The sequence below is a fragment of the Apus apus genome, chromosome 1, assembly GCF_020740795.1.
Source record: "Apus apus isolate bApuApu2 chromosome 1, bApuApu2.pri.cur, whole genome shotgun sequence".
Lineage (NCBI taxonomy): Eukaryota > Metazoa > Chordata > Aves > Apodiformes > Apodidae > Apus > Apus apus.
In genome coordinates this window covers 152,266,186-152,278,661 of record NC_067282.1, presented here as the reverse complement: position 1 = coordinate 152,278,661, position 12,476 = coordinate 152,266,186, and the positions used below count along the sequence as shown (strand labels likewise).

General features: G+C 51.2%; 2 protein-coding genes across 2 annotated transcripts; one reads left to right on the top strand and one right to left on the bottom strand.

Moving 5' to 3' along the window:
* Positions 1-3,104: 3,104 nt before the first annotated feature.
* On the bottom strand, positions 3,105-7,172 carry POLR2F (RNA polymerase II, I and III subunit F). The gene is made up of 5 exons (XM_051644093.1): positions 7,099-7,172; positions 6,875-6,944; positions 6,587-6,717; positions 4,959-5,030; positions 3,105-3,298 (listed from the first exon to the last, which is right to left on the bottom strand). The coding sequence occupies exons 1-5, from the start codon at positions 7,116-7,118 to the stop codon at positions 3,208-3,210; spliced, it is 384 nt and encodes a 127-aa protein (XP_051500053.1). The 5' UTR covers positions 7,119-7,172; the 3' UTR covers positions 3,105-3,207.
* Positions 7,173-7,226: 54 nt separating this feature from the next.
* On the top strand, positions 7,227-12,441 carry C1H22orf23 (chromosome 1 C22orf23 homolog). Its single transcript, XM_051624428.1, has 6 exons — positions 7,227-7,323; positions 8,158-8,220; positions 8,584-8,769; positions 9,203-9,337; positions 10,481-10,581; positions 10,865-12,441. Exons 1-6 carry the CDS (start codon positions 7,233-7,235, stop codon positions 10,967-10,969), a joined length of 681 nt encoding a protein of 226 aa, XP_051480388.1. The 5' UTR covers positions 7,227-7,232; the 3' UTR covers positions 10,970-12,441.
* Positions 12,442-12,476: the final 35 nt, after the last annotated feature.

The following is a 12,476-nucleotide window of genomic DNA, read 5'->3' as shown; positions in this document are numbered from 1 at the left end:
CATGTGTCTTGGCTTTTTGACTTCTTTCCTGAAAGTCTCTGTTTTTTCCCCCAGTAAGTGTATGATGGGTCACACCACCACCACATAGATCCTGTGCACAGCCTTCCTCTGCCTGTGATTGAGAGGATGCAGAACTCTGCAGAACTCTGACTGGCTTGCCAGACTTCTTCATGGAGACTCATCTTCTCTTGACACCCCAGCTCCAGTCATTTCTTCAGTGAGAAAAGCAGTAACACTGATTTCTGGTCTTCAGCTAGGACTCAGCACATGCAATTAAGAAGAGCAGTGTTTTGCATGTGCTTTACCCAAGAATTTCTTAGTGTGATTGTTAATGCCCTCCAGAATAGGAGTGTGGCATTTCTCATCTTAGCTCCTCATCACCAGGTGGCAGATTATGTACCTTCAAAAAAACCCTTCCCCACATACACAAACTTGTGTGTTTTGGAAGCAACCATTCCCTGCAGAAACTCAACCCCTTGGCCTCTTGCCTTGCACAAGAAAGAACCTAAATACAGACACGTGCTCACACATAGAGACCATATCCAAGAATAGGTGTATATACCTTCTTACTTGCTGAAGAAGACATCCTGGGTGTAGTCAGGTCCTGGGAAGCTATCTGAAGATGTTGGGAAAGAAAACGTACAGCAGATATGGGTCTGCTTAAGAACATCTCTCAAGGCCAATGGCAGCTAAGTAGGATCACAACTAACACAGAGACTCCACAGTTACAAATTGATTCCAAAGGTTTCAGTGTGATTGGTCCAGTGAGTTTGTGTTCATTAAGCAGTTCACGGGTAAGTCAAGTAAGCAGGATGTCTAGGAACTGCAGAACACCTTCAAAGCTTTTTTAAAACTCACAGCACTCTTTGGATAAAGCCCTGTATAGGGCCAAGAGCACCAGCAGCAGGTGGCTCAATGGATCTAACAATGCCTATGCCAGCTAAAGAGCTCCATGCAAAATATGACTGTGGCCATTCACTGGAGAGGAGGGGAAATCCCTGCCCTAAATTATAGGCTGTGGGAAGAGCCCAGGAGGGAACTACTGTCCTGCTGAGCAGGTCAGGAGCACCTGTGGGGAAAAAGGGAAGCCATAGGGGTAGGAGAGCTGATCACAAGGGTGGGAGAGAGAAGGGACATGGTGTGGATGAACAGCGGAGTGGGAAAAAAAGCTTTTAAACACAGACAAGTACCCTTCTCCAGCTCTTCAAAAAGCAAATTGGGAAAGTGAGTGGACTCTGCCCCAAGAGTTCTCTAGTTGAAGGGGATGCCTCCTCTCACCTAGGAGGGTCCTCGTAATACAGGACTGAGAATGTCACTGGTAACAAAGGGGTTAACCGCTCCTCCCGCAGCCTAACAGGAGCTGGCCCGGCATCCTTTCCTATCCCTTTAATCGTATCTGATACAGATGCAGGGCTGGGGAGGGGAGGCAGGCAGGGAACAAAGAAGCCATTTGGAATTTTAAAAAAAAAAGGACAAGAAAACGACCCCCGCACCATGGCGGACGCCAGAACGATTGCACAAAGCCACCATTTCAGGGCTGAAATTTCACCGCACCAACGTGATTAAAGGATTCCATGGAGGGTGGGGGGAGAGGGCTGAAGGCCACAGTGCTGCAAATTAACCTTTTCTTGGTAAGGATGGCCTGGACCAGGAAGGACTTTTGTTCCTCACAGTCAACCCCCTCCCCACACCTGCAAGGATCTCTATATTCCTTTGACCTGTCATTTTGCCCAGGGACCCATTCAATTCTTGCATTCTCACCTCCAAAACCAGCCCCTCCTGTACATGCCAAAAGAAAAAGGATGGATTGGTGCTTTTACAAGGAGCAGGAAGAGAATGACATTCATGGTTGGTTACAGGAGCTGAGTTCTCAGGCAGATGGATGTAAACTCCCTTTGGGACACGGATGCTCATCCACAGGCACCAACTACACATACAGCATGGAGAACACATGCTTGATAGGCATAGCCTGAACATGAACTAGCTAGGAAGATTCCTCCTGGAGCAATGTGAGGAGAAAAAATATCAATGTAAAGCTGAGACCTTGTTTGCCTTCCCTCTTTTTCTCTTTACAAAAACATAAATCCCAAGGGCACTTTTTCAACAGGATAATTGAGAAAGACTCAGTGTGTTTTACCCAAGAGATCAGACCTTTCTTGTGCAGAGCAGGAATCTTGGAGCACACAGAAGATCAAGAAACGAAAGCCAGGTAGTGGCTGGCTGGAAGCCCTTGCAGATTACAACGCATCTATCCCGCTCTTCCTGATTTGAGAATGAGGCTACAATTCTTCTGCTCCCTGCACAACAGAGGTAAGAGTGCAGGTGCCTTAAGGAGACATTACTAATTTTTCATCACACTACAGGTTAAAGGAACTCTGGGGTTTAACTGCTGTTGTACCACTGTAAGATCCATGGGAACACATACAACTGATGGGTGGAGAGCACGTGTAGGGCCACCAGTTCCACCTGTGTCAGGGAACAGCTGTACAAGGAGGAAGCAACAACCTAAGGCTGCTGAGCTGGTGGGACTGTGAGTGGCAACTGTGCTTCCGGCTGGGGCAGTGCCACTGAAAGGGGATCCCCACCCCTGATAAGCAGCAGGAGCAGGAAAACAATAGGTGATTTGATGAGAGCTGCTCTACGATACTCCTGAGAAGCCCCACAGCCAGCCCGAAATTGGGGGTTTCCACAGCAACCAGCTCAGGGCACAAAGGCCCAACTGTCTAGGGGGGGAGCAATGGAGGTGTCTCAGCACTCCTGCCTTAAGAAGGGGCAGGGGTGGAGGGCTGGTGTCTTTCCGAAGTACCTGCTAGAGCATTTTTGTACAGCAGGAGTTTAACTGGCTATCAGTCTTACGACTCGGGGGGAGTGGTGCTGGAGGAGGAAGTAGTTACTGCAGTCCTCAGCCAAGCTAAAAGTTATGGCCTCTGCAGGTGGAAAAAAGCTGCAAGGAAGGCAGGGCACCTGGCTCCCTCATTGTACCAATACGGCCCATGACAAAGAAAGAATAACGGCCAAGCTGGTAGAGAGAAAAAAGTCTTCTCTTTGACACATTAAGACTGAGATGAAAGAGAAGGAGGAAGGAGAAAACAAACAAAACCACATTTAGCTTAAAACGGGGAGATTTATAATTTATTTACACAAATATAAACGAAGATAGAAACATCTCTGGAGAGGCAAAGAACCAAAAGAATGGCCAGAGGCTGCTCAGTCTGTGATAATTAACTCGTCCACACCCCAGTCTTCATAGCTCCCGTCTGGCAGGTAACGACGGATGATTATGGGGATCTTGCGTGCTCTGAAGAGAGGACAGAGAGGTGAGCAGAAGTGCCAGAGCCTTCACTGTACCACTGCAGCAGGCAACGGGAACTGAGGTGCTTAGTGGCTTCAGGTTTAACCGAGAGATCTGTGTAGCACCAGCTATTTGATGACACGCAGTAGAGAGAAGTCCCAGCAACCTTCTCTCTCTCTTGTGGGTGCAAAGCATCCTGAGACTTGAAACCAAAGACTGACAGAAGGTCAGCCCTCTGTTGCTACTGCAGGAACTGAGCCCTGGGATCTGAACCCACTGAGACAACAGGTGAGACAACACCAAGCATCTAACACAGATAGAGGGGAAAAAAAATAATCAAGGGGCTTGAAGAACAAATACAACTTTTGTTTGATGGAAGATTTTTTTTTCCCCACAAGACACTAGAAAAGTGGCAGAATTTTGAGAAACCTTATGGAAAACTGATATTTACATTGTTTTGCACCCTGAGAGCATCAGTGACATTTTAAGGACACATGAATTAGGGACTATCCAGGGACCAAATCCTGGTACAGCTGGGGTGGAGCACAGCATCTACTAGCACTGCTTCCAATTAGGAAGCAAGAAAATGCTGAACAAAATTCAACTTAATGGAAGTAGATTTAAGTCAGCAGAATGTAATCAGTCTGGAATCTAACCAGGGCATCAGGTTTCAACTGTGTTAAACCTGAAAAGTTATACAACTTCTTTGACGATCACATTTAGGGCCGTTGCCTTTCCTGTAGCCAAGTAGCTCCCTCATGCCAAGAAATACAACTGAATTTTGGCTCAGAACAGGATGCCACTCCACTTTGTCACACCCTGACTTACTTTCTAGGGCTCCCACTCAGACAGAGACCAGAGGCAACTCAGACTGAGCTTGGAGATCTGACAGGAATGTGACCTAAGGATCTTCTGGCAATGGTACAGGGAGCTGTAATAGCTGTTAAGTCTACAAAAGCAACTGCAATGCACTGAGAAACTGGGGGAGCAGAGAGAAAATCCAGTTCAAGAACAGGGACTTAATCAGTAACAGAGTCCAGTCACTCTGCTTGAAGGACACCTGCATGTGACCCAGCTCACCCAGCACGCAGGCAAACTGTGAGGGAGCAGGGAGCTCTGCTGTGGGAAGGTGGGGCTGTAAGTGGTCATACAGACACTGCTTCTGCCAGAGTCTGAGAGGGTTTATCTTTTTGTAAGCAGGGGACATGTCTCCCTGTAACTACAATAGGCCAAATGTGGAAGGATGTGGGAAAGGAACATTCTTAATAGGGTCTCCACAGCACCAGCCTGACCCTTACCTCGCTTTCTGCTAGCACTTCATTTGAACACAGGTCTATTCAGATGGCTGCTTCCAATCAATTCCACTCAGGGAATTAAACTCATTCCAGAAAGATGAGGACCTTGGCTTCTCAGCACAGAAATAAAGAACACTTGGACTTCGAGGTTAAATAGGTTAGAGCACTCATCATCAGTGCTTTGTATGAGCAACTAGGATGGCAGGGAGCAGCTGCAGGGAAGTCCCAGGTTGAAAAGGGGAGGGCAACTGTAGTGCTCACTGTTATCAAGGGAAGACAAGGTTGTCTTGGAGCTGCTAAATGCTGTAACAAGGAGAGGACTGCTGGCTTTATGGAAATCAACACATTCATCATCCAAGGTCTGGACTTACTTGAGCTCTTTCATGGCAATCAGCAAGGGGTCTGTCTCTCCTTCCAACTCCACCATCACAGGGGCACACATCCTGGGACAGAACAGCAACCGTTTGAGAGAACACACCGAGAGGGGAGAGGGACAGCTGAGCACATGGCAACCTACATCACCTGGAGAGCAGCCAGTGAAGCAGGAGGGTGGGACACCACCTGGCTTAATCTGATATGCATATTGGGAAGAAAATTCCCACACAAGTGGTTAAGGACTGAGCTTTTACTCAAATGTTCTTCTTGCTCCCATTCCCCAGCCTCCGCTGACCAGGTGGTGCACAAGAGCAGGTCAGATCTACACCCTTCTGGTCACCCTCTGCTGCATTTAACATGAGAAAAAGAGTGGTTCTAAAAGGGGTCCAATAAAGAGGGTGAAATCCTGTAACTGAGCATGCCTCCTACAACCCCAGCACATCTCTTATGCTCCAATCTGCTCACACCTTCCAGGCTTTGCTTGGAGGAAAGCCAGGGACTGGATTTATGATGGCCTCTACCTCTAGGAAGAAGAAAAAAATAAGCATTTTGCAGAGGGTTGTAACAGCAGAGCAGACACGGGTGATGGCATCTGCCCATCGGACAGTGGCAGCAGAGAACTCACGTCATGCCCAGCTGAGGCCACTGGGGGCTGCTGCTGGCTTGGCTCTGCACCGAAGGCAGAAGATGCAGGTGAAGCAGAACGAGGCACCAGAGCGTTTTGGATTAAAGGCCTGGCACCAGCCCATCTCATCTCCCCCTTTCTTCTGGCTTTCCACCAGCAGAACGTGCACAAAATAGCTTCACAGAGGGAAGGCCGTGCAAAGAGGCAACCACCACCTACAAGCTTCTGAATGATGTCGAGGGGAGGTGTCATTTTGAAGGTGGATACAACCAAGATGAAGCTCAGAGATGTGCTTTCAGACAAACCTCACCACTGCCTCATTATGTTGATCATAAGGCACTTTTTCAAAAAGAGTAAAAAATTTTGATATGTATTATTAAAACAAACTAGTCAGGTAAATGGATGAAGTTGAGAGCAGCCAGCTTTAAGAGCACATAAAATAGGATTTAAATGGTATTACCTATTATAAATGAGGCCCCAGTATTCCAAATACTTACCCAATGCAATTGCACTTAAATCAGATTTCAGGTTGGTTACTCCATTCTCAATTCCTACACCCCTGTGGCATCAACTGAAGACACTCTGGAGCACCCCTCCCTCCCTCCAACAGTGCCTTTTGCAAACCAGTTCTGAGCTTTCAGCCCACACTGGCTCCCTTATGAAAAAGAGAAAACAGGATCAGCTTGTCACATCTCCCCCCCCTGGCCCTGACACTCATTTAGCCTGTGACTTAGAAAGGTTAATTGCAGCTGTTGAATTCCCCCCCATCTAGGCATAAGCACCACAGTCCTGGCCAGGGAGGGATACAGAGACTTCATGTGCAACTAAGAGCTCCATGGTCCTGCACTTCAGTGCCAACCAAGATGGTGATCTCCAAGTGCAGGACTCACGTAAGGGATGACATGAGATCCAGCAGTTTTTTAGCAAGGAGGAAAGCAGCTTTCACTGGGAAGGGGGGGGAGCTGTGGCCGCTCTCGGGATACAGAATGAAATACTCACGCGATCTGCAGGGCACGAGTGCCCAGGACTCTGGCTCGCTCGTACTTGGTCATGTAGGGGGTAGTGATTCGCTTCTGGTTCGCCTGCTGCCGCTCTCCCGAGGGGAGGATTTCCACGTTCTCCTGTCCCTCCTGGCGGGAAGCAGACCGGCGCTGCAGCCCGCAGCTCCCGCGGGGCTGCCAGGGCCCCCGAGACCTCCCCGGCCCGGCCCGGCCCGGCCCACGCACGGCCCGCCCGGCCTGCGGGAACCGGCACAACCCTGCCGGGCCCAGCCGGCGCGGCACCCACCTCCTCCGCGTTCTCCAGGTCCTCCAGGCCCTCATCCTCCTCCACATCGTCGAAGTCGTCCCCGTCAAAGCTGCGGGAGGGACGCGCACGGGCTGGGCTGGGTCGGGCCGCCCCCGTGGCCCCGGCCCGGCCCGGCCCGGCCCGGCCCGGCCCGGCCCCGCCTCGCCCCCCTGCCCTCCCCTCCGCTCCGCTCCCCCGCCCAGCGCGGCCGCCCCCGCGCTCACTTGTCCTCGTTGTCCGACATCCCGCTCCGCCGCCGCCGCCCGGCCCGCCGGAAGCAGCACCCACTTCCGGCTGCTCGCCGTGACGACGCCGGAAGTGCCCCGGCGTGGCGGTTGCCGTGGCAACGCCGGCCGCCATGGAGGCCTCGGAGCGCCGCGGCCTGGCGCCCGCTCCCTCCTCCGCCGGGCCCGGCCGGTACAGCCTGGGGACCCGGCAGCTGCTGGCAGGTAACGGCGGGGCGGGGGCCCGGCCCGAGGCTGCTCAAGCTGCATCTTCCTCTCTGGGGAGGGGTGATGAGGAGGGGATGGGCCAAGGCGGGTGCCCCAGCCCCGCCCCGCTGCCGGAGGGGCGGTGTGCAGCCCCCCCGAGCTCCTCTCTTGGAATCATAGAGTCATTTTGGTTGGAAAAGGCTAAAATCATCAAGTCCAACCATTAACCCAGCGCTGCCAAGTCCACCACTAAACCGTGTACCCTGCTGTAGCAGGGGGGCTGGACTAGATGATCTCCAGAGGCCACTTCCAACCCCGAGCGTTCTGCGATCCTGTGGTGGTGACTCCACCACTTCCCTGAGCAGCCTGTTCCAGTGCCTGACAACCCTTGCAGTGAAGATTTTTTTCCTAATAGCCAATGTAAACCTCCCCTGTCACAACCTGAGGCCATTTCCTCTTGTTCTGTCACTTGTTACTTGGGAGAAGAGACCAACACCCACCTCACTACAACCTCCTTTCAGGTAGTTGTAGAGAGCAATGAGGCCTCCCCTCAGCCTCCTTTTCTCCAGGCTAAACAACCCCAGCTCCCTCAGATGTTCTCCAGCCCCTTCACCAGCTTCGTTGCCCTTCTCTGGCCACACTCCAGCACCTCAGTGTCCCTCTTGTAATGAGGGGCCCAAAACCCAGCACAGCACTCGAGGTGCAGCCTCACCAGTGCCAAGTACAGGGGGCCAATCACTTCCCTGCTCCTGCTGGCCACACTATTCCTGCTATAAGCCACGATGCCATTGTCCTCCTTGGCCACCTGGGCACACGGCTGGCTCATATTCCCCCATACATCATGTTTTTCAGCCATGATGGAGCAGTCAAAGCTGACGTGTTTCCAGAGGCGATACCTGATGGACTGTGTGCAACGTGAGTGACGGCTCTCAGTCTCACACCTATGGCTGTGCTGTGGTGAAGAGCTTCTGCTGCTCACCTTGGATGGGGTTGTTGGTCCACAGCCTGCTTAGAAGATGGGCAAGTACTTTGGAACAGCAGCACAGCTGCTGCTGATACACAGGGACGTACAGGGCGAGGTGTCCCCAGGGGAACACGATGCCGTGGCATGACTTGAATCATGGTCTGTTTCATGTCAGCATGTTCCAACAACCAGGGTGAGACACCTGTGGCACCCAGGGTCTTGTGCTACAGTGGATCAACACTAGTGGTAGCCCAGGACCATCCATTCAGGCTCCTCTCAGTCTGACTTACCATTATTTTTGGTGTGTTCTCCAGGAGGAGATACCCTGCCCCTCCAGTGCCACCCCACATCCAGCAGAGAGCCAGCACCTGCAGCACCTGCCTTCTCCCCAGCTGTTCATCACCCCAGCAGGCTTCCAGCCAAACCACACCTCCGACCTGCCGAGGTCTGCCAGGCAGGAGATGCCTATGCCCGAGACAAGTTCAAGCCACGGGCAGGGCGTAAGTTGGCAAACATCACAAATAAGTAAATGAAGCTGCTGGGTCCTCTCTTCCCCTTAAGTCCACCCCCTGCCTGCAATCTCAGCAGGAGGAGGGAGTGTCTAAATTGCTCTTCATCCTCACGCTTTCTGTCAAAGATGCTTTAAAAAGGGATCTCTGAAGGAACATCTGCTGTTAAGAGCTTGCTGACTCCTGCCTGCTGGAGCAGAGGCTTATAAACATGGATCAAACCTCAGGTGAGAGCGTGGCTGGCTCGTCACCACGGGTACACCTGTGTAGTGCTTGTGTGGTTTGGTCTAGGGATGGGCTGTCATTAACATAAAGCTTCGTCTGGCATCATTAGTGATGTGGCCAGGCTCCTCCCTGAGGAAATATACTGAATATAAGCATACATATTTATAAAAATTAAATTTTCCCCCCTTGGCATTCACAGGTGATTTGGAAAAGGAGAAGCAAAGGCTCCAAAACATTTTAGCGACAGGGAAGGACGTGGTGGAAGACAAGGTGAAGCAGACACTGGTTCAGACAAAGGAAGAGGAGACACCTGAGCCTGACCGGTTTGAAGAACGTAGGTCCTCATGTAGCCTGGTGGAAGTCAGGCAGGAAGCCCAGGAGGCTGGCTCCTTCCCAGGGGAAACCTGAAGCCCATTGTGGAAGGAGGCACAAAGCCACTTTCCAAGAGAAAGGAGCTGCTGCTGTCATGCTGTGACCCAGCCAGCCTCATGGAGCTTATTCTGCAGAGGTTTGCTGGCAGAGTCAAGCTCCCTGGGCTGCCCACATGAAATGAGCTCTGCTGGCAGGGGAATTCCCTAGGGATGCGAAGGGTGACCTGGGCAGGAAGCCCACGTACTGTGGGCCCTTTTTCCAGCCAGTGTAACTCGACACAGACTGGGCCGCTCGCCAGCCTGACCATGGTTTGGGCTGTTTTCTTCCACTCCAAGATGAGAGCAGTTACACTAGCAAAGCTTAAATGCTGAGCAGAATTTTAACCAGTGATGGACTTTGGCCTCCAGAGTATTCTGGGATGGCAAAAACCTGCCTAACATGTCTCTGTACTTGAATCTTTCATGTGTGTGTGTGCACCCCAGCCAGCCCTTCGCTCACTACCCAGGGCAGCAGCAAGATGGACAACACTAGAATATCACATGCAGAAGGGGTGCTGTGGCCCCTGCTGCAGGGAAGCCAGCACGTGTCCCCTAAAACCAGTGGAATGTAGTCCTTGACACATCTGAAATAGCCATGTAGTTTGTCCTGTGACAAGATTTGGGCCAGCTGGCTGCAGGTGTGCACTGCAAAGCAGCAGATAACATTCCATGCCTGTGCTGGTCCTGGGATTGGGGATGGCTGCAATCACTGGATGATGTATGTCAACCATTGGGTTTAAGTAGGTTCTGTCTCCATCCACAGACTGGTTAAATTGCCCACAAGCAACAGAGAATTGTCTGTACAAAGAAAACCAGAAGGTTTCTGTTTCTGCAAGATGGGGAGTGGTAAGAAGGTGGGCAGGGGGGCCATTTCCCATTTTGTAAGGCACTAGTGAGATATTTTGATGACAAGTGCAAGGTGAGTGTTAGAGTGGACATCACCCTTCCCCTGGTGAGACCACTGTTCAAGCAGAGCTAGGAAATAGGGGGCTCAGATCTAGTGAGAAATGTGTTTTCTTGCCCTTTGGCTGAATCCTGTTTCCACAATGTTTTCTTTTATCCATCAGTGGTGAATGAAATTCAGGAGAGGAAGGAATTCCTGGCAGAGATGGAAGCTCTAGGACAAGGGAAGAAGTATCAAAGTATTATCCTCACTGAAATCTCACAGGTACCTGACTGTCCTGGTGACACTGGCCATAGAGTGTCAGAAACCTGAAAGCCGAGTCTCCTCAGATAACCTGAGCAGGGAAGGAGGCAGACAACCGGGTGTTCCCCTTCACAGCACGGGGTCGAGCATGAATTTGGGGAACGTGGGATGAAGGTTTTCAGCCTTTCTTTCCATCTCAACTTATTCAGGGAAATAGAACCTTTGTTCTTGGGGTTGGTAACAGAAGGGAAAAAAAGCTGCCCACATTCTCCCCACTCAGCCCCTTCTCCTTTGTACTTTGCAGAAAATACGTGAGATGGAGATCATTGACAAGAAGAGGAGTGAGGAAATGAGACAGATCATGACAAAAGACTTCCCTGGTGGGAATAAATCCGATCCCTGCGACTAGGAGAAACAGAAGTGCAATTTGTTCCCACCTCTTCTATAGACCTGGTTTGTGCCTGTGCCTGCAGAGGGGGCAGCACCACCTGTTGCCTAGAGCCAGAAGGTAGGAGCAATTTGTACACATCTGGTAGCAGAAAAAAAGCTGTTGTAAAATCCTGCCCACGCACCACATTCCTTCTAGCTCAATGATGTTACAGAGATGAAAACACAGAGACCAGCAGCTCCCAAAACATGAGAAAGCAGAGCCTCCTTTTGCCCATGCAGTGCCTTGATGTACAGTGATCCACCAATGAAAATGTCACTTCTTCCCATCTGCCCAGAGGTGGGGGTTTCTTGTGACAGTACGATGACAGCTGGGGTTGGTACTCACATCTACGATCTGCTCCTGTTCTCAGGACCCTGGGAATGGCAGTGCTGGCAGGGAGGAAGATGCAGCTGCCTGGCCTTGGGCATTGCTGCAGGTCAGCTGGTGGTGGGCATCAGCAAACACCTCGATGGCAGCTGTACTGGGCAGGCGCTCAGGAACGCAGCTGCCCTGAGGGTGGAGAGGGAATTTTGGCCCAGCACATGCTGCTCTTGGCTGCTCTGGCTCCTGAAAGCACAATATGCAGAATAGCCACTGGCCTCCCATGCCTGGAAATGGCTGTTTGCTCACCTCATGCATAAACCCCCACCTCTGTACTCCAGCAGGATGAAGCTGTGACACCCTGCTATTCCTATGCAAATCCCAGCATAAAGTCCACCTCCCGCTTTCCTTAAGATCCCATTATCTGCTTTTCAGCAATACTCACCAGCCACTCCCCAAAGCCAGGTAGCATGCCCTGGCCCCCAGGCAGCACAAGTGCACAAAGGAATCGGAAACCTTGGCCTGTTTTTTAAATCCAATGCTTCTTTTATTTCTGTTCAGGTGAATGGAAGTCATGGAAGTTAGTACAGTATAATTTACAAATCAGGGTTCTGCCCAGGCACTGGGCCAAGGGGTGTCAGGCTGCAGTGATCCTGATGGCCTTTGGCAATAGTGATGTGACAGCAGGCTCTAAAGTTGTTTCTCCTTGGAGAAAAGTTGTGCTTTGGGATCCCCCCTCCCCTACCTCTGCTCCTCATCAGCCTGCTGGGGTATGGCAAGAGTGAGATGGCATCACCAGGGTGGGGCTGAGCTTGCCACCTCCCAGCCATGGGGTCCACATTGGGACTGAGGAGAGGCTCAGGGCCCTCATGTTTTGGGAAATGAGGATCTCTTTCCAGAATGCTATGCCAGCCACCTTGCAAGGCACTGCCTCGAGAGTGTTTTGGCTAAAGCCTGGTGGGTTTTTAGAAGGGATTGCAGCAGTTTGCTGGGGACTGGTTATGTCTAGTTTGCTAATGAGAAGGCATGAGAAAGAGCTGACCAACCAAACACCCATGAAACTAATTCAGAGTGATCCAATAATTCAATAAATAGCTCCTCGCCTTGGAGGAGAAGGCAGGAAACAAAAATGGAAGGAAGAAGGGATTGTTGGGAGAACACCACT